At 52.6% G+C, this 21366-nt stretch overlaps 1 protein-coding gene and 1 non-coding gene across 2 annotated transcripts in view; both read left to right on the top strand.

Annotated features, from left to right (window-relative positions):
* Positions 1-3250: 3250 nt before the first annotated feature.
* Positions 3251-21366, top strand: part of SPTBN5 (spectrin beta, non-erythrocytic 5) — a 48459-nt gene continuing 30343 nt past the window's right edge. Inside the window, exons 1-15 of the mRNA XM_081507718.1 lie at positions 3251-3362; positions 3577-3744; positions 4954-5070; positions 9118-9275; positions 9796-10024; positions 10844-11475; positions 12849-12987; positions 13102-13334; positions 13576-13729; positions 13817-14017; positions 14101-14307; positions 16662-16862; positions 17538-17690; positions 20634-20764; positions 21012-21251. Coding sequence (XP_081363844.1) covers positions 3252-3362; positions 3577-3744; positions 4954-5070; positions 9118-9275; positions 9796-10024; positions 10844-11475; positions 12849-12987; positions 13102-13334; positions 13576-13729; positions 13817-14017; positions 14101-14307; positions 16662-16862; positions 17538-17690; positions 20634-20764; positions 21012-21251 — 3074 coding nt within the window. The 5' untranslated portion in view covers position 3251. The remainder of the gene's footprint in view (positions 3363-3576; positions 3745-4953; positions 5071-9117; positions 9276-9795; positions 10025-10843; positions 11476-12848; positions 12988-13101; positions 13335-13575; positions 13730-13816; positions 14018-14100; positions 14308-16661; positions 16863-17537; positions 17691-20633; positions 20765-21011; positions 21252-21366) is intronic.
* On the top strand, positions 8621-8693 carry TRNAG-CCC (transfer RNA glycine (anticodon CCC)). Its single transcript has one exon. It is a non-coding gene; the product is annotated as a tRNA-Gly (tRNA).

Genomic DNA, 21366 nt, shown 5'->3' with positions numbered 1-21366 from the left:
CAAACATTCCAGATCTGTACTGACCAACAGGATTCTCACCAGGGGCTGCAGTCAGTCACAGCCCAAGAGAAGCTGGTCCTGGTATCATGTACAGTAGCTTTATTACAGTTGAACTTGGGAAAAAGAAGAGCGGTTTCCTAACAACCTAACCAACAACCTCAAATACAGCTACCTCTGTTGAGATCTGTGTGCAAAGGGCCATGCAGCTCCATCCTGTTCTCTGGTGCTCACATCACATGGGATGCCTGGGCCAAGGCTCTTGATGGGAGGTGAAACAAACTTACAGAGGTAGGAGGAAGTGGGACTTCCTAGGAAGAAAGGATTTCTTTTTTAATGTCAAAAATTATAATTGTACAATATTGAGAAATATAGAACAAAATACAATTGTTGGAGGAAAATTGCTCTACAATGTTGTGTTGGCCTTTGCCACACATCAACACAAATCAGTCAGGTATACACGTCTCCTCCCTCCTGAAACCCATCCCATCTCCCAGCCCATCCCACCCCTCTAGGTTGAGCTGGGTTGAGCTCCCTGTTTTACACAGCAAATTCTCACTTGCTCTCTATTTTACACATGGTAATGTATGTGTTTCTATGCTATTGTCTCAATTCGTCCCACTCTCTCCTTCCCCTACTGTGTCTACAAGTCTGTTCCCTGTCTGCATCTCCCTTGCTGCCCTGCAAATAGGTTCATCAGTACCATCTTTCTAGATTCCATATGCATGCATTAATATATACTATTTGTTTTTTCTCTTTCTGACTTCACTCTACTGACTCGGATGCGTTCTTTTTACAGCTGAATGATATTGTATATATGTACTACAATTTCTGTATCCATTCATCTGTTGGTGGGCGTCTAGGTTCCTTCCATGTCCTTGCTATTGTAAAAAGTGCTGCAACAAACACTGCAGTACATGTGTCTCTCAGTTATGATTTTCTCAGAGTGTATGCCCAGTAGTGGTATTGTTGGATCACATGGTAGTTCTATTCCTGGTTTTTTAAGGAATCTCCATACTGTTCTCTATAGTGGCTGTGTCAGTTTACATTCCCACCAACAGTGCAAGAGGGTTCTCTTTTCTCCTCATCCTCTCCAGCATTTATTGTTTGTAGATTTTTTTTAATGATGGCCATTCTGACAGGTGTGGAGGTGATTCCTCATTGTAGTTTTGATTTGCATTTCTCTAATAATGAGCGATGCTGAGCATCTTTTCATGGGTTTTGTTGGCCATAGGAAAGGTTTTTAACTGGGGCTGATATGAGACTGTGGACAGTGGGGTGCAGAAGAGACATTCTAAGCTGAGAGAAGAGCTGATGCTCAGATGTGAGCAGGTAGCTCTGGTCCCCACCTGGCAATGGGGAGTCTTGCTCTGTGAAGGCATGGTGGGCTGGGCATAGGCTGACATGGAGACAGGGTGCTGAGCTGGGGACAGTGATGAGGACCTGCAGGGGCAGTGGGAGTAATCGGGTGGGGGGTGCCCTGTGAAGTGCCTGCTGGTGGGGCACAGCAGTGACAGCTGTTGGTGCCTGACTGGACCTGGGGCTGCGGGCAAGGAGGAAGCTCAGATTCATCCCAAGTGCTGGGAAGCCAGTCAGTGTCAGGAGGGACCTCCCAGGGAGAGGACAACAGGAGTGGAGGCTCCTCTTTGATACAGGGAATCTACCCCCCACCCAAGGGCAGCATGCCCCTCACTCCCAACCACAGGCTGAGGTTCAGGTGTAATGGATCCTGCCCAGCTCTGAAGGGCAGGCTGTGGCCACTGCCCCTCTCACTGGCCTGGACTGTGAGGGACGCCTCCCTCAGGAGGGTTGCTGGGCTTCTGGGTAGATGAACCTAGATACACAGCCTAGCCCCGTGACTGTAAGCAGACAGTCCTGTGAAGCCTCCTGAATTAAAACTTGCTCTCCTGTCGTGCAGTCCACGGTTGCAGCGGGGTGTAGAGGGGTGGAGAGAGGGGCTGGCTGGCTCCCCCACAGCCCCTGCTTCTGAGCCTCAGGCCCAGCCAGGGCCCAGGGAGCACAGGTGCTGGGGCCTCGCTGGGGCCCCAAAGAGTGAACACCATATCTCCGACTCTGGAGGAGATTCTTTCATTCCCACAGGCAGGCTCTGTGGGTGTGGGTTACCCATTTTCAGGGGGCACCCCCTTCAGAGAGTGGCCCCCAGGTGGAAGGGACCCCACTGTGCAGCCTGGTCTGGGTTGGGTGTGTTTCCATCAAGCCTGGAAAGCCCAGCCCTGGTCCAGTGCTTCCCTGTGGTCTGTGGTGAGTCCCCCCCAGGAGAGGGTGTGAGGGCTGTGGCCACACGGGCTCACTCGCATCTCCGGCCCTGTAGGTGCTCACAGAGAGGCCCTGCTGGGATGCAGAAGGGCAGCTGCAGCCTGGGGTGTGGATGCAGAAGCTCTGACCAGCGGCTCTTGAACCCAGACTGCAGCGCCCCCATGGAGCTCCCTCCCGAAGCCAACTCGAGACCATCCCGTGGGCCTCTTGAGTCTCAGGCACCAGGACTCCAGCCGATACTGAAGGCCTTGGCAGCAGGGAGATGATGAAAGAGGAGACCCTGGAGCATCGATCTGGAGCATTCTTGAGCCGCCCCCTCCAGGCCCAGGCCACGCCCTGTGGCAGGTGGGAGGACAATGCCGGCTGTGTGCCGTCGCCCCTGCCTTGCTGGCCCAAGAGGAGGGCCACGGCGCTACCCCAGCCTCAGCCTCAGCCTCTCTTGATGTCTCTCCCTCCCCGCCCAGCCCCTGCTATATGCCATCTCCGACCGTCCAGCCAGGTCTCCTGTCAGGGCCTGGACATCAACAAGGTGAGTAGTTTCCTTTTTCCTTCCACCTGCCCTTTTCATCCCGAGCAGCAGCAGCCGAATCCTGTGGCCCAGGGGAAACCTTTGGCAGCAGGAGCTCTAGAAGAATCTGGAAAAGGGGGTGGGCCACTGAAGTGCAGGGCACCAGCCAGGAGCCCAAGACCTTACCTGGCTAGATCCCAAGCTGCAACCACCCACCACACGTGGGGTAGTCTGACAGGGAGGGGTCCCCTGTCCTAGGGAGTCATCAGAATCCACCTTCCTCCCCCAGCCTCCATGCCCCCAATGTTTCCAGCTTAGGGAAATATCCAGTGGCCCCTCATTCCCAAAGGGCTCCAGGCCTGCTGGCCAGTGAGCCCCACAACCCCTAGCAGTTCCTTGGGGCTACAGAGCACCTGAAGCAGGAGTCCAGCCGCAAACCCTGGGCTGGCTCTCCCGGTCCAGTTCCGCCATGGACTCTGCGTACGAGATGGGCCACATCCGCAAGCTGCAGGCACGGCACATACAGATGCAGGAGAAGACCTTCACCAAGTGGATCAACAATATCTTCCAGCACGGCCGGGTGAGTGCAGTGGGGCCCACCCCACAGCTGCCTCCACTGTGCCCCCAGCTCCCCTGCAGGTGGACCCCAGGGTGGACCCCGAAGGTGAGCTTGGCTGGCTAAGGCCAGTGCTCCTTCCTCTAGGCTGGTGCTCTAGGCTTCACCACCCAGATCCTGGGACGGAGCAGACAGGACAGGCCGGGCTGACCTGTGCCTGTTCCTCATCCCCTCCCAGGTAGGCATCAAGATCCAGAACCTGTGCACAGAACTGGCCGACGGCACCCACTTGCTGCGGCTGCTGGAGCTCATCTCAGGGGAGGCCCTGCCACCCCCTAACCGGGGCCGCATGCGCGTCCATTTTCTGGAGAACAGCAGCCGAGCTCTGGCCTTCCTCAGGGCCAAGGTGGGCACTGGGGAGAGGGCTCCTGGGCGTGGTGCTGGGGTGAGTGGTGGGGACAGGCCGGATGACCAGATCATCTTTCCTGGGCTGGCCACAGCGCCGAGCGGAGAGTCTGGAGCTGGAATCCAGGAGGAGCAGCTGGGATACGGAATCCAGGAAGCAAAGCCCTACTTTGCACTGGTCTCCCAGCTTAGAGAGCACCCACCCGGCTGGAGCTGAAACAACTGTTGTCCCCAGTGGGCGGGAATGAAATCTGCCTTTGCCTACAATGAGAGATTGTGGAGTCTAAGTTGAAAGATTCAGTACACTCTTAACCTTCTCTTTTCATAAAGGAGGAAAATATTTTCCAGGCAAGGCCCATGAGCAGCTGGTCAGCAGATCTTGGATGTGAGGGTCAGACACTACTGAGCCAGGCAGGGAAGGGAGGTGGTGTAGGGCTGCCTGGGAGAAGCTGGACTAGATAGCTGGGAGGGGCCTCCGCAAACAGGAGGGATCCTGAGAGGAAGGGACAGCCCCAGAGAAGTTGTCTCTAAAAGGAGAGGAGAGCTCCAAAAACAGGGATCCTCATGGCCCATGTCAGGGGGCTATGCGGGGGTCATTTATATTGAGAAGCAGGAATTGGGAAGCCTGGGGGCTCCTGGCTTCAGGTACTGAAGCATGAGGTAGCTGAGCCTGGAGGATGTGAAGTTACAGCTGAAACTGGCTGGGCTGAGCCTGAGTCCTGGGATGTGGGTCACAGGCAGCCCCTTGGAAGCCTAGCGTGCTTGAGGGAGACCAGGGAGGTGAGAGGCCAGAGCAAGGGATGGAGCACTGTGGTCCCTAGACTCATGGAAGAACAGAAAGCTGCCAGCCACACAATGCCAGCTTACACTACTTGGTCTCAGGGCCAATGGCCTGTGAGCCAATCACCTCCTCTCCAGAACCTCAGGAAGGTGCAAGCCCTGTAGCCCTTGTCAGCAGCTACTCAGCACCCTTCAAGCTCAGAGACATAACGTGTCACAGATATGTAGCCTATGAAGGTGACCACCTTGTCTCCAATATCGCTTGGAAAGCCTGGGCTTACCTGGCCTTGGGCCTGCCGGCTTCTTCCCTGGGGACCTCCTGGGTCAGAACAGGCAGAACCCTTCCCATCTGATAGCCAACCCTTTGGTAACTATGAGTCTTCTCTAGTACATGGGCTTTGTGGCTGAGGTCGGAAAAATATGCCCACAGGTGCCAATACCCCTCATTGGGCCAGAGAACATCGTGGATGGAGACCAGACGCTCATCCTGGGACTCATCTGGGTCATCATTCTGCGTTTCCAGATTTCCCACATCTGCCTGGACAGGGTATGTCTCAGCCCCCTCACCCAGCTGCCCAGCCCAGCCCAGCCCTCCCCTCAGGGCCCTGGGGACAGAGCAGTTCCACCTGACCATCAGGATGCCCACAGCAGATCCTCGGCATCCACACAACTACTATTCACTCTTCAGCTGCAGGCAAAGGATTCAGAGTGTCAGAGAGGTTGTAATATGCTGAAGTAAGAACTATTAATAGATTTATGGGCTTCAGGTTGGGTCTGGGACAAGTCATTTACTAGTGAATGGGGTCAAGGTGCCTGCCCACCACCCACCTTTCACTGCTAATTTATTGTTTTCTACTTGCCGTTGAAACCCTGTAGCTTTTATTACCCCCTAATGTACTATTGGGGGAAATAGAACATATAGAGGAAGCCCCAGCCCTGAAGGTTTCCAAATCCTCAGGATCCTGAAAACCAAAGAGATGGTTCCGCATCTTCCTCCATTCTATCTCTCGTTTTCCACAACTGGGTCAGGAAGAGTGAACACAAAAAAGTCCTTATATAAATGTTCATAGTTTCATGGTTTCCAAAGCCCCACCTAAAACTCAATTCCAGTAGGTTAGGAAAGCCAACTTGGAGCATGAAATCTTAAAGAAAAGAAGCCACAGATTTGGCTCAAATCCAGGAGGACCCTTGACACTCATGATGGGATTGTGACCCCCAGGAGAGCACGGGCCTTGCCTGCCTGCATCCCCAGGGCCTAGCACCCATGTGGCGAATGAGTGGATGGGTCAACTTCTAACTGACCTCGAGCCCTTCCAGGAGGCCATGCTCCCCTCCCCACCCCCCTAAGCCAGTTTAAAGTGCCCCTGCCACCCTTTCCCTTGGGTGCAACAGGTCCACATCGTCCCCTGACTGGCCAGCAACTGGCCAGCTGGCTCTCTCGTCTGCAGCCAGCTCAGGCCCTTCTCCCTGCAAAACTCAGATGTGTCTGGGACCAGGCTAATCCCACGCCAATACATGCTCACCCCCAGGATCACTCCTGGTTCATGTCTGCCAGCCTAACCCATATGCTCAGGGTTTCTGGGCTGGCCTGGCTCTGGCAGAGCCCAGCTCCAGGCCCTGAAACTCCTTCTCCCGCCCCTCCCTTGTGCTGCTGCGTACTAGTCCCTTCTATCCAAGCTCCCAGGCCCAGAGGACAGGGAAGGGAATATAACCTGCTGTGCTTTGATATTCGGAGTTTTGGGGGATTTTTTTGGAGTATAGTTGCTTTACAAAGTTGTGTTATTTTATGCTGTACAGTGAAGCAGCTATACATATACACATAGCCCCTCTTTTTTGGATTTCCTTCCCATTTAGGTCACCACAGAGTAGTGAGTAGAGTTCCCTGTGCTGCAGAGCAGGTTCTCATTAGTTATCTGTTTCACAGGAGCGTATATATGTCAATCCCGATCTCCCAAGACATTCTGAGTTTATAAACAGAAATTGGTGGAAGAATTAGAAGAAGGGAGTTCAGTTCAGTTTAGTCGCTCAGTCGTGTCCAACTCTTTGCAACCCCATGAACCGCAGCACACCAGGCCTCTCTGTCCATCACCAACTCCTGAAGTCCACCGAAACTCATGTCCATTGAGTAGGTGATGCCATCCAACCATCTCATCCCCTGTCATCCCCTTCTCCTCCTGCCCTCAATCTTTCCCAGCATCAGGGGCTTTTCCAATGAGTCAGCTCTTCGCATCAGGTGGCCAAAGTATTGGAGCTTCAGCTTCAGCATCAGTCCTTCCAATGAACACCCAGGACTGATCTCCTTTAGGATGGACTGGTTGGATCTCCTTGCAGTCCAACTCTTACATCCATACATGACTACTGGAAAAACCACAGCCTTGACTAGACAGACCTTTGTTGACAAAGTAATGTCTCTGCTTTTTAATATGCTGTCTAGGTTGGTCATAATTTTCCTTCCAAGAAGTAAGCGTCTTTTAATTTCATAGCTGCAATCACCATCTGCAGTGATTGTGGAGCCCAAAAAAGTAAAGTCAGCCACTGTTTCCACTGTTTCCCCATCTATTTGCCATGAAGTGATGGAACCAGATGCCATGATCTTCGTTTTCTGAATGTTGAGCTTTAAGCCAACTTTTTCACTCTCCTCTTTCACTTTCATCAAGAGGCTCTTTAGTTTCTCTTTGCTTTCTGCCATAAGGGTGGTGTCATCTTCATATCTGAGGCTATTGATATTTCTCCCAGCAATCTTAATTCCAGCTTGTGCTTCATCCAGCCCAGTGTTTCTCATGATGTACTCTGCATATAAGTTAAATAAGCAGGGTGACGATATACAGCCTTAACATACTCCTTTTCCTATTTGGAACCAGTCTGTTGTTCCATGTCCAGTTCTAACTGTTGCTTCCTGACCTGCATACAGGTTTCTCAAGAGGCAGATCAGGTGGTCTGATATTCCCATCTCTTTCAGACTTTTCCACAGTTTATTGTGATCCACACAGTCAAAGGCTTTGGCTTAGTCAATAAAGCAGAATTAGATGTTTTTCTGGAACTCTCTAGCTTTTTCGATGATCCATCGGATGTTGGCAATTTGATCTCTGGTTCCTCTGACTTTTCTAAAACCAGCTTGAACATCTGTAAGTTCACGGTTCACAAATTGCTGAAGCCTGGCTTGGAGAATTTTGAGTGTTACTTTACTAGCGTGTGAGATGAGTGCAATTGTGCAGTAGTTTGAGCATTCTTCGGCATTGCCTTTCTTTGGGCTTGGAATGAAAACTGACCTTTTCCAGTCCTGTGGCCACTGCTGAGTTTTCCAAATTTGCTGACATATTGCTTGCAACACTGTCATAGCATCATCTTTTAGGATTTGAAATAGCTCAACGAGAATTCTATCACCTTCACTAGCTTTGTTCGTAGTGATGCTTCCTAAGGCCCATTTGAGTTCACATTCCAGGATGTCTGGCTCTAGTGGAGTGATGAAAAAGGGAGAAAAGGAGAGAAAAAAAGGAGATGGGGCTCCAGGGTGTGAGGGGCGAGGGAGGGGGTGGATGGAAGGGGAGGACCACTGAGGGCAGGACAGGGACAAGGAACAGAAGGCAGGGAAAGAAGTGGAGCCCGGAAGGAGGAGGGAAAGAAGCCCTGAGTGAAAAAAGGATGGGGGGTCAGGGGCGGGAGGTGAGGGGGAATGTGCAGAAACTGAAAGCAGCAGAATAAAAGAGATTATCGAGGAGACAGAAACCAGTTGTAGATGGTCATTTCCCAGTCTGAAGAAGCCATTGTGTGAGGGAGGCCTTGTGAGGCAGACAGATGGGCTCTGCATGTCAGACGTTTCTAGGTCAAGAGAGACCCTCCTCTAGTAGCCGGGGAACCCCAGGCAGTTTCCTGACCCCTTTTACTGCACCTCCTGTGCTTCCTTAGAATGTGACTACTAACAATGCTGACCTCTGGGGGCTGTGCCGGGTAGAGAGCCATGTGTGCGGGCCTGGTGCCTGGCTGGCAGAAAGCCCGTGGTAACCTGGAGTCAGTCTAATGAAGCCCAGACTCAATTCCGTGTGGCCCAGGGTGGGTTAGCACAGTGCCCGGCCCAGCCAAAAGGCTGGAGAGGGATTTCCCTGGTGGTCCAATGGCTAGGACTCTGCCCTCCCAATGCAGGGGTCATGGGTTCAATCCCCAGTCAGGGAACTAGATCCCACATAATGCAACTAAGAGCTCACATGCTATAACTAAAGATCTCAAGTGCCACAACTGAGATCGGCACAGCCAAATAAATAAATATTAAAAAAGAAAGGAAGGCCGAGAGAAATGGGAGCTACTGCTGCTGTTGTCACCAATTATGACTCAAAACCAGCTGCTCAGAGGTGACAGCTTTCAGACTGCCCACTTCTTTGTAAAGACAATCTTTCCCTCGCACCCCCAATCCCTGCCCAGCACGAGTGACACAGAGTACAGTCAGATGCTCTGAAGGGCAGGCCGTCCACACCACCTCCAGGTGGGGGAGCAGGATTGCACTGTGCCCAGCCTGCCTCTCCCACGACCTGCCGCCTCTGCGGCCTACCCACCTCCCCATCCCATCCCTGCATGGTGACCTGCTGTCCTGTCCTTCCAGGAGGAGTTTGGGGTCAGCGCAGCCCTGCTGTCTGCCAAGGAAGCTCTGTTGGTCTGGTGCCAGCGGAAGACTGCCGGCTACGCCAACATCAACATCGTGGACTTCTCCCGCAGCTGGAGTGACGGGCTCGGCTTCAGTGCCCTCATCCATGCCCACAGGTGGGCATGTGGGAGGGGACCCATCACCTCCAGCCCTGGCTGGCCTGAGGCAAGCCTCTGCTTCCTTCTCAGAGGCCTTCCACCCGCTGAGCTAACTGCTCCAGGACTTGGGTCCTCAACCCACCCATTATCCCATATCCTTCTGGCCCCTTACACTGGGCACAGAGGTAGAGACTGACTCTGAGCTCCTGGTCTGTGATACCCCTCCCCCCTTCCATAGAACTAGCCAGGTTTGCCTTTGACCCCTACCCTCCTCTACTCTCTGTGTCCCTGATTCTCTTTTCAGTCCTCTCTCTGGCAAGCACCTGCCCTTTTGGAGCTTCCCCCCGCTACCCAGGAGGCTGAGCCCCAAGCAAAATTAACCCTCCCCTCTCCCAGTCCTATTCCTTCAACGAGGGCCTTAGATCATCATCAGGGGGAAGCTATTGCCCAGCAAAGTGGGAATGACCCTCTTAACAAGTCCACATAAAGCCGAGCAGTCCCTGACTCTGGTGAAGAGCTCTGCCTGCTCTCTGCCCAGGCCAGACCTGCTTGATTACAGCTCCCTGCGTCCCGACCGCCCACTGCACAACCTTCGCTATGCTTTCCATGTGGCTGAGCAGGAGCTGGGCATTGCTCAGCTGCTAGATCCAGAGGACGTGGCAGCCCTACAGCCCGATGAGCGCTCCATAATGACCTATGTCTCCCTCTACTACCACCACTTCTCCCGCCTACACCAGGAGCAGACTGTCCAGAGGAGACTCGCAAAGGTTGGGGATGGAGGGAAGGTGGCATTGAGGAGAGGTGGGGCGAACATGGGCTCCGGAGTCACCACACCCTGTGCCCTTTCCTCCCTGTGTGACCTTGGTCACATCATCTAACCTTACTGTACTTCATCTGTAAAATGGGAATGATGATGCCTGGGTAACACACAATTAATTCTGGGTAATAGAAGGCTGCTGGGAGTGTTCAAGGGAGCATGAGGGCACTCCCTGGCATACAGGGAAGCCAAGTGAGCAACACCTCTCCCTGCCCCTCCCCCTCCCTCTTGGCTCTTAGGTTGTTAAGCTCCTAATGGGATTAAAAGGCACAGAGAGCTGGACTCTGCAAGGACAAGCACAGGGCAGCTCTGCTGGGCTGAGTCCATGTTTCTGGGGGGCTTTCTTACCCTCTGGGCACGATGGCAGAGGCTGAGACCTGGGAGGACTGTTCTCAGGGTTGGTGTCTCAGCTGGGAGTGGGGGAGGTGATCCAGGCCAAAGGCTCTGAGTTGCTTTAGGGATACGGGGGCCTCAGGGAAGGGAAAGAAGAGCACCCCCAGTATTGAGGCCAAACGGGGTAAAATAAGATAGAGGAAGGCAGGATGGGAGCCCCACTTCCAGGTCTGAATGTGGAATGGAGGCAGACCTGCTTCTCTGGGGGCTGGGAGCACCCCCACTTTAGCATATCCTCATCTGAGAGCAGGAGCTACTGTGCACCTGGGCAAACCTGGCTGGCACTCAGCACCCAAAGGGGGAAGGCATCCAGGACCTGGAAGCCAGGGTGTGCCCCCTAGGTGCTGGTCTGAGCCCTTCCCATGCCCTCTGCCAGATCCTGCTTCAGCTGCGGGAGTCAGAGGTGCTGCAGACCCAGTATGAGGAGCTGGTGGCTGACCTGCTGTGCTGGATTGCAGAGAAGCAGGTGCAGCTGGAGGCGCGGGATTTCCCAGACAACCTACCTGCAATGCGCCAGCTACTGGTGGCCTTTGCCTCCTTCCGCACTCAGGAGAAGCCACCGAGGCTGCAGCAGCGAGGGGCCACGGAGGCCCTGCTCTTTCGGCTGCAGACAGCCCGCCGAGCCCAGAACCGTAGGCCCTTCCTGCCACCTGAGGGCCTGGGCCCTGCGGAGCTGTCCCGGTGCTGGGCAAGCCTGGAGCGGGTGGAGGCCTCACGGAGCCGGGCCCTGCAGCAGAGGCTCCTACAACTAGAGCGGTTGGAAACCCTGGCCCGGCGCTTCCAGCGTAAGGCAGCCCTCCGGGAGAGCTTCCTGACAGACACGGAGCAGGTGCTGGACCAGGCCACAGCCCCACCGGCCAGCCTGGCCACGGTGGAAGCAGCCGCCCAGAGGCTGGGCATGCTGGAGGCCAGTATCCTGCCCCAGGAGGGGCGCTTCCAGGCCCTGGCCGAGATTGCGGACATCCTCCAGCAGGAGCGCTACCATGGTGGGACAGAGGTGGCCAGCAGGTGAGCCCCGGGCATGGGACAGTCTTCAAAACAGGCTAAGGCCTTCCTACTATGCCCCTCTCTTTGCAGATGCCCGCTTCTGGTCACAGAAGTGGGAATGATTTATGGGTTTGGGGCTCCCTTTTAAAAAGATCTATCTCTTGGGAATTCCCTGGCAGTCCAGTAGTTAGGACTTGGCGCTTTTACTGTCAGAGCCCAGACTCGATCCCTAGTCAGAGAACTAAGATCCCTCAAGACACGAGGCACAACATAAATAAAAAAATAAAAAGATCTAACTCCCTAGATGCCTAAAATTCCAACCTCTGTAACTGATCCCTTTGGTAAAGCACTGTTCTTTCTAGATAGCCTCTTATTAATTTATTCACTAAAACTAAGCATTTGTTGAGTGTCTACTATGTCCAAAGTACTGTTCTAGGTGTTGGAGATTTAGCAGTGAAGAGGGCAAACAAAAATCCCTCCCCTCATAGAAGTTAAACATATATAGTCTGTGAGACAGTGATTTTAAAAGATAATAAAGCAGAATAGGGGCATATGAGGTGCCAAGGTGGGCAGAGGGAGTTATACTGAGTGGTCAGAGGAGGTTTACTTCTGAGCAAAGACCAGAAAGAAGTGAGAAACCATACAGATATGATGACGGACTATACTAGGGCAGTGTCCCAAAGGGGCACATGCTTGGCATGTTTGAAAAATAACATGGAAGCCAAGTGAACAAGTTGTAGTTGAGGTCAGGGAGGTATGGAGGCCAGGGGTGGTGGCAGAGATCCTGCCGGACCCTGCAGGGCACAGTAAAGACTTGGTTTTCACTCAGAAGATAGGAAATCATGGCAGGACTTGAGCAGAGGAGTGATACGATCTAACTTTTATTTTACAGTGATCATTCTGGATGCCATGACAAGAATAGACTGAAGGGACAAGGGCAGAAGCAGAGAGAACAGTTAGGAAGCTACTGCAGTAATCACTTAGACGAATAGAGAAGAAGTAGAGGTGATGAGAAATGGAGGGGTTCTGCATTTATTTTGAATCCAAGGGAATTTGCAAACAGATGAGAAGTGGGATGTGAGAAAGTGAGTTATCCAGTTCCAGGCCAGGGCACTGGCAAGGATGGAGTTGTGGTCACCTGAGATGAGGACTGGAAGGAAGGTTTGGGGGTCGGAGGAGGCCTGAACCTCCCAGACTCTCCTTCCAGTTTTTCTGCCTGTTTCTAAAAGGCAGGGACACTGCCCCTACCATTCCAGGCTAGGATGCTCACAGCCCCAGCCACAGTTCTCAGGTTCCTCCAGTACAGACAAGCCCCCGCCCCCACCACCAACTGTGGACCCCAAGCTTCCCTGCCATGGCCCAATGGACACCACCCTTACTCTCATGTCCCCCAGGCAGCTGGAGATCACCCGGCGCTGGGAGAGGCTCCTCCAGAGGCTCCAAGGGCAGAGGAAGCAGATAGCAGGTATACAGGCTGTGCTGAGCCTGCTGCAGGAGGTGGAGACTGCCTCCGACCAGCTCAACGAGCTGCAGGTGGGCCCTGGACCAATGAACCCCCAGGGGAACATAGCAGCATGCACCAGTCCTGGCACTCACAGGGACCCAGCACTCTGGGACATTAATGACCACTCATCTGTCCCTGGCCAGGTGCTGGTCAGCTCCATGGCCTGTGGGCAAAAGCTGACAGAGGTAGAGGGGCTGCTGCAGAGGCATGACCTGCTGGAGGCCCAGATCTCAGCCCTTGGAGCCCACGTGAGCCATCTGGCCCACCAGACAATGAAGCTGGACTCTTCCATGGGCACTGGTGTGGAGGTGCTGCAGGCCAAGGCCAGGGCGCTGGCCCAGCTCTACCAGAGCCTCACGTCTCTTACCAGGTCCCGGTAAGAGCCCACCCAAACTCCTCTACCCTCTCTACAACTTTTCTGAAATCCAGATTACCTCTTGCCCAGGTTTAAACAGTGCTGCCTGGCAACTTCCTCTACCCTGACCCTAGTCTCCTTTGTTGAGTGATCCAGGGACAGGAGAGCTCCTGTCTAAGGGGCGGTATCTGGGCCTGGTGGGGAACCCCTCCCTAAGCCCCATCACTTCCCGGTCCCCTCTGTGGCCTTTGCGGTCCCTCAGGCGGGCCTCACTGGAGCAGACCCTGCAGCAGGCAGAGCTCCTGCACAGCTGTGAGGAGGAGGAAGCCTGGTTGAGGGAGCACGGACAGCTGGTGGAGGATGCATCCCCAGGCCCGGATCTCAGCCAGATCTCAGCTGCCCTGCAGAAACACAAGGTGCCCTCTACCTTGCATCCTGCCTCTTCCCCTCTCCCTGCCGTCCATCCCTTCCCTCACCCAGCTCCCTTCTCTCTGCTCCTCCAGGCCCTGGAAGCCGAGCTCCATCGCCACCAGGCCGTGTGTGCTGATCTTGTGGAAAGGGGACGCAAACTGGGAGCCTGCGGGCTCCCAACGCGGCTGGATCCCTGGGAGCAGGCTGAGGTGGTGCAGGGCATGTGGCAGCGGCTCTGGGCCCGGATGGATGAGCAGGGCGTGAGGTTGCAGGCAGCCCTGCTCGTCCAGCAGGTAGCAGGGCAGCGGGAGATGGGTGGCTGGGCAGGGAGTGCAGGGTCAGCCCATGTGTGCCCAGCCTGCCCTCCTCCTCACAGTACTTCATGGACGTGGCAGAAGCAGACTCGTGGCTTCAGGAGCAGCGGTCTACACTGGAGAGTGTATCCTTTGGACAGGACCAGGTGGCCACCGAGGTCCTACTGCGGCACCACCTGCGTCTGGAACGCTCTGTGCGCACCTTCGGGACCGAGCTGCATCGATTAGATGAGCAGGCACAGGTGGCCACAGCCCAGGCAGCACTCCTGGTACATAGAGACAGGACAGGGACCCAAATCCATGGGCCCCCAACACCAAATGCGCACTACGCCCTTGACCACACAGAGGGTGGAAATGAGATGGCCTTTGTGGCCCCTGACATGCCTTCCCCTAGGGTTGGAGGTGCCCACTCCTTCTCAGGATCATCTCCCCTGCTGTCCTAGCCCAGAGTTAGTAGAGTACTATCTGCCCATGGTTGGAGGACATCGGAGGGTAGTTTGGCATTGCTCATTTCACCAATAAGTTCCCAGGCATTGATCAGTTTCCTCCAGCAATGTCCCTTTACTTTGACCACCAGGCCTAAGGTGTCCTTTCACCCTTCAGCCCTATTTGACTCTCTCTCCTGACTAGGCCTTTTTAGGCTTTGGGTGGCCAAATCACTACCCCAGACTGCTTTCTGAACCACCTCCCTCAGTTTATTGAGCCTCCAGTTTAAAAAAGAAAAAAAAACATACTTGCATGTTGGGCAGGATGGTTCAGGCCTCTGAGGGTATGCAGTTTCTTTCAAGAAGCTGTACATGTAGCTCAGGATGTGTAAATCACAGCCCTTAAGCCCTGCACTCACATTTGGTCCCTCTACCCTCATCCCATGACTGAAGCGACTTAACATGCATGCATCCTCATGCCAAGGAAGCTCCATGTTCCGGGCACCTGCAGACCTGCAACACAGGTCCTCGTGTCTTGGAAGGGGGCCTGGTGGCACAGTTGGTACTGATCACCAAGACCAGACTACCAGGTCTGAAAGTTCTGTGGTTCTAATTTAGCTGAGGTCGAGCTATCTCTTTTCCTTTGCACTTATTCCCTGGACCATATAATCAACAATTTTTGAAAATAGAACCACAGCGTGTTAGCAGTTGTCTGGTCCAGCCCCCTCTCTTTACAGATGAGGTAACCAAGGTTCAAAGAGGCCAAGTTACTGCCCTCACACCTGCTGGAGTGGTTGCCCATCTCTTCTCCAGGGCTGTCTCCCCTGTCCCTCCCTGTGTGGCTATAATGTGTAACTCCTGGCGCTTGCATTATATTAACGCATGCTGCTTTTGGTATTGCTTTCCCTCTGTACTATGTGGCCGCCTTCTCTAGTCTGAGTTAATTGTTTAAATGAGTGATGGGAGGCGCCTTATCCTTCTTTTGCGGCCTCTACTGCCCAGCCAGCCCTGGCACTGATAGAAGGCTTAGTTCTAATCTCTGGCGTTTTTCAGACTCTTGCTTTGACCAGTGGTGGTGGGGAGGTGCAGAGATGCCCCCTCTCCTGTGGGTGGGGAGTCACTTTGGCAGCTAAGCAGAGCTTTCCCTCCTCCATACAGAGAGAGCCCCCAGAAGGCTGGAGCAGAACTGATGGAGATGTCACCAGAAGACCTCAGGATGGGACCCAAATTTTAACACTGCGGGGCAGCCAGCCACCGTGCCCTCAGGCCAAGACAAACTTTATCTACAGAGGTATAAGGCCAATACCCGACACGGGCACCTTAACAGAGTATCAGCAATCTGTGTGGCTCTTGGGGGAATCTGAAGACTGAAGGGAAGGAGTTAAGGAGAGGAAGAAAGATATGAAGCTGCCTGAAATTCAGAGTCTTCCTTTGTTCCCTCCCTTTCCAGTCTTTCTCTGTGCCTCTTCCTTTTCCTCAACCCCTGAGTGGCCAGCCTGGCTGCTGCTGCTGCGGTGTCTGACCCCTGCCTGGGCCAGAGACACAGAGGGACAGAGACCCCCCCATCTGGAAGGCCAGCCTGGGCTCCCCCCTACCCCTCTATGCCCCAGCTCCTGCCACCAGAGCCACTTTGCCTCCCCCTCTGCAAATGCTACTCCCCCAGCCAGGCTCACCTTGCCCTTGAAATCTTTTCCAACAGCCCCAGTCTGTTCTGGTCGTCTTCCATCCCCTGGGCCCCCATAGTATACATTTCACACACTGAGCATTCTATCCATGCACAGTCCTGGGAAGTGTCCTAGGTCTGTGGGCATAAGGCCTTCAGGAGCTCAGGAACCTCTGGCCTTCATCCTCTCTGGCCTGCAGGGCTCCTGGCACAGGGCTGAGTAATGAATAATCCGCGCCCCCAGCCGCCGCCTGTCCCCACTGGCCAGCTTCTGGCTCAAAAAGAGGCGCAGGGCCAGTGCAGCCCTGAGAACCTGTGTTCCCACAGGCACGCACTTCACCCAGCTCCCGGGAGAGGCCCAGCAGTCCCCACGCCAGATGGACCCCAACACCCCAGGGGGCTGCCAGGCCACAGTGCCCCTCAGGCACATCATGGGACAGAAAGCTCAGGTACAGCTGCTGGCCCACCCTGCCAAGCCTTCTGCTCCTTGCTGGGAGCGCTTCCAGACACGCTGACGTCTGTCCTGTGGGCACAGGTGGTGTCTGCCCTGAGCTCTCCGAAGATAGGCCCGAGAAACCCAGGAGCCTGGCATGAGGTTTCCTGCCACTCTGGTCCGTGGGGCACCCAGAAGATGGCCCTCCCAGATGAGCCTGACCCTGACTTTGACCCCAACACCATCCTCCAGACACAGGACCGCTTGAGCCAGGACTATGAGGGCCTGCGGGCCCGGGTACAGGTAACACTCCTTGTTCATGGAACGTTCACTCCCTCGGTCCAGACCCTGGGCCATGAGCCCAGGGACAGAGCAGTGACGGGATGTGTTCCCTGCCCTCAAGGAGCTTAGGTCAGGACAGAGAAGATGTGAAGCAAGTCATCAGATGGATCTGGGTCCAATGGGAGCATGAAGGGGGGAGGCCAGGTGAGGGTGAGGAATCAGGGAAGGCATCTCTGAGGGATGGACATTTAGGCAGAGACTTGAACAATAGAAGCTGAGAGCAGGTGAGCCAGGGTCATGGCAGGGGGAGATGGTGGGGAAGAGTGTTCTAAGCAGGACATGGGCAAAGGCAGGAAAGAGGCCTGGTAGAGGAGCGAGGGCCAGGGTGCCTGGAGCACAGCGGGGAGCCCCGGGAGCAGCTGGAGGAGAGCCTGCAGAGGAAGGGGCTGGGAGCAGGGCCAGACCCAGGGACAAGCACAGATTGTACCCAAGAGCGAAGGGTGTGAGTAGGATAAGAGCAACACGCACGCTCTGCTGGGTCCTCTGCCACAGGGTGGAGGGCCCAGCAGTGGGACAGGGACTGTTTCTGGGCCTGGCCTTGGACTCTGAGGGTTGGGAGGTGATGGGGGACCTGCTCTCAGTGCCCCATAGCAGGCACAGGCCCTCAACCCAGCCTTTGGGCTGGCCTCTCCCCAGCGCCGCAGGGCCCGGCTGGAGGAGGCGGTGGCCCTGTTTGGCTTCTATGGCTCATGTGGGGAGCTGCAGTCCTGGCTGACCAAACAGACAACGCTGTTGCAAACACTGCAGCCCGAGGCCAACAACTTGGAAGTCACGCAGCTCAAGTATGAGGTACCTTGCTGCCAAGGGGGGGTCTTCCCTGCTTGGCCTTGCTGCCTTTAGTGATTCCCGTCCTGCGCCCTCCTCACTCCTCCTGCCTCTCCCTTATTCATTCCTGTGCCCCGGTGTGCTCCGTGTCAGCTGTGGCCCTGTCTGGGAGGAGGGAGAGGAGGATTTGGCCTTGAATTTTTTTTTTTAAACTGAGGTATAATTGGCATATTACACTGTATTTTTTAAGGTATAATTAGATGTCATATATCGCAAAATGACCACACTGTAAATCTAGTAACATCCATCAGCATACATGCACAGTAACAAAAGTTTTATTTTATAACTATAAGTGTGTACCTTTCACCCATCTCACCCACTCCCCATGCCTCCCCTATGGCAACCACCAATCCATTCTCTGAATCTATGAGCTTGGGTTTTTTTTAAATCACATATATAAGTAGGATCATACGGTATTCGTGTTTCTCCATCTAACTTATTTCACTTAGCACAATGCCATCAAGGTCCATCCATATCATCCTGAATGGCAAGATTTCAACTCCTTCTTATGGCTGAATAATATTCCAGTGCTTACGTGTGTGTGTGTGTGTGTGTGACGTTTTCTTTGTCCTTTCATCCACTGATGGACACTTAGGTTGTTTCCATATCTTGGTTTTTGTAAATAATGCTTGCAATGAACATGGAGGTGTATATATTTTTTGGAGTTAGTGTTATTTTCTTCAGATAAATACCCAGAAGTGGAATGGCTGGATCACGTGGTAGTTCTATTTTCCATTTTTTGAGGAACATCCATACTGTTTTCCATAGTGGCTGTACTAATTTACATTCACACGAGCAGTGTGCAGGGGTTCCCTTTTCTCCACATCCTCACCAACGCTTATTTATTGTATTTTTGATAATAGCCTTTCTAACAGGTATGAGATGATATCTCATTGTGGCTTTAATTTCCATTTCCCTTATGATGATGATAAGCATCTTTTCATGTAACTCTTGACCATCTGTATGTTTGCTCATTTTTAAATTGTATTATTTGTTTTTTTGCTATTAAAATGTATAAGTTCTCTGTACATTTTGGATATTAACCTTCTATCAGATGTATGATTTGCAAATGTTTTCTTCCATTCTCCTATAGGTTGCCTTTTCATTTGTTTATGGTTTCCTTTGCTGGGCAGAAGCTTTTTAGCCACTTGTTTATTTTGTTTTTGTCACTTTGCTTTTGGTGTCAACTCCAAAAAACATCATTACAAGACCAATGTCATAGAGCTTAAACCACTATGTTTTCTTCTAGGAGCTTTACGATTTCAGGTCTTACATTCAAGTCTTTAATCCATTTTGTGTTAACTTTTATGTATAGTATTAGAAAATGTTCCAGTTTCATTCTTTTGCAGGCAACTGTCTAGTTTCCCCAACACTATTTTTTAAGAGACTGTCCTTTCCCCAGTGTATAGTGTCCTGTATAATCTGTATAATCTACAGCTGTATAATCTACAGCTCCTTGGTCATAAAATTAATTGAACATATACACATGAGTTTGTTTCTGGGCTATCTGTTCCATTGATCTATATGTCTGTTTTTATCCCAGTACCATACTGTTTTGATTTACTATGCCTTTGTTAAAGAGTTTGAAATCAAGGAGCATTAACGCCTCTAACTTTGTTCTTTCTCAAGATTACTTTGGTTGTTCGAGATCCTTTATTGCCCCATGAAAATTTTAGTCTTCCAATCCTTGAGCACAAAATATCTTTCTATTTATTTGTGTCTTCTTTGATTTTTTTTAATCAATGTCTTATAGTTTTCAATGAACAGATATTTCACCTCCTTGGTTAAATTTATTCTTGTGCTGTGCTAAGTTGCTTCAGTCATGTCTGACTCTTTGCAACCCCGTGGACTGTAGCCCACCAGACTCCTCTGTCATGGGATTCTCCAGGCAAGAATACTGGAGTGGGTTGCCATTTCCTTCTCCAGGGGATCTTTCCAACCCAGGGGTCAAATCCACATCTCTTTTGTCTCCTGCATTGGCAGGCGGGTTCTTTACCACTAGCGCCACCTGGGAAGCCCAAGATTTATTCCTATGTATTTTATTCTTTGGGGTGTAATTGCAAATTTAATTTCTATACACTAATAAGGAACTATCAGAAAGAGAAATGAAGAGAACAGTCCCATTTTCAGTTGCATTCCCAAAGAATAAAATAAAAAAATTTATTCCTAGGTATTTTATTCTTTGGGATGCAATTGTAAATGGGATTCTTCTCTTCATTTCTCTGATAGTTCCTTATTAGTGTATAGAAATTGAACATATTTCTATATATTGATTTTTGTATCCTACAACCTTACTGCATTCATTTATTCTAACAGTTTTTTTGTGGAATCTTTTATAATTTTTATTTATTTATTTTCGGCTGTGCTGTGTCTTTGCTGCTGCTCAGGCTTTTCTCTAGTGATGGCGAGTGAGGTCTGCTCTCTAGTTGTGGTTCTCAGGCTTCTCATCATAGTGCCTTCTGGTTTGTTACCGAGTATGGGCTCCAGGGCATGTGGGCTTCAGTAGTTGTGCATGTGGGCTCAGTTGTGTCTCCTGGACTCTAGAGAACAGGCTCAGTAGTTGTGGCACATGGGGCTTAGTTGCCCCATTGGCATATGGGATCTTCCCTGAGCAGGGATTGAACCCGTGTCTCCTGCATTACCACGTGGATTCTTTAGGGCTTTCTATATATAAAATCTTGTCATCTGCAAATAGTGACAGTTTTACTTCTTCCTTTCCAATTTGGATGTCTGGTCTTGAATTTTTAAAGGGCCCTCCCAGCCCTTTAAGGACACAGACCCCTGTCCTTCCAGAGGGATGCCGCTCAAACATCTCTGTAGCAGTGTATATCTGAGGTCATTCCTAGTATTAAGGGGACTATAGGAAGAGAAAAGGCTCCCTCCAGGCCTGGAATCTCCTTTCCCCAGAACTTCCTCACTGCCCTGGCTGTGGGAAGAGGCCTCTGGACTGAGGTTAACAGCTCCGCTGAGCAGCTGAAGCAGAGGTGTCCTGGAGATTTCCCCCAAATCCAGCTACAGCAGGAGGAACTGAGCCAGAGGTGAGAATGAAGAGGGAGTGCTGCTGAGTGGAGAAGGCTGGATAGTGCCCACACCTGAGTACCTGCTTACCTGAACTCCTGAGATGCCAAGAAGAAAGACTAGAGGCGTCAGGGATGGGAAGAGAGGGTATGGGGATGGCCGGCCGGCCAGCTTTTGTCACGCAAGCCTTGACCAAGGCCCCATGATGGATGGAGAGATGTCCCTGTGACATGACATCCATGAGACAACCCCGTTCCCTCGGCCCAGGTGGGAGCAGCTGGAGGCCCTGAAGAAAGAGAAGGAAACACAGCTGGTGTACACAACGCACGTGTGCAGTTTTCTGCAGGAGTGTGGATCCACACGGGTCCAGCTGCAAAACTTGATACTCCAGCTAGAAACCCTGGAGCTGGGGAACTCAGAGGATGGCCACCATGTTCTGCGAGTGGGCCAACAGAAGATGCTGGTGCTGGAGAAAGACATTCGCCACCTGCAAAGGGCGGCTAGCAAGTATGGCCTGGATTCAGCACAACAAAGCCCTGAGCAGGGCTCTGGAATAGGGAGGAGGACAGAAACTGAGGTGGGAGGATGGGTGGGGTATGCCATTGGAAGGGCAGGGCACCGA

Source organism: Giraffa tippelskirchi, chromosome 7 (assembly GCF_054371585.1).
Source record: "Giraffa tippelskirchi isolate mGirTip1 chromosome 7, T2T-mGirTip1v1.2.pri, whole genome shotgun sequence".
Lineage (NCBI taxonomy): Eukaryota > Metazoa > Chordata > Mammalia > Artiodactyla > Giraffidae > Giraffa > Giraffa tippelskirchi.
The sequence above is the reverse complement of the archived record's forward strand: the minus strand, read 5'-3'. Positions and strand labels throughout refer to the sequence as shown.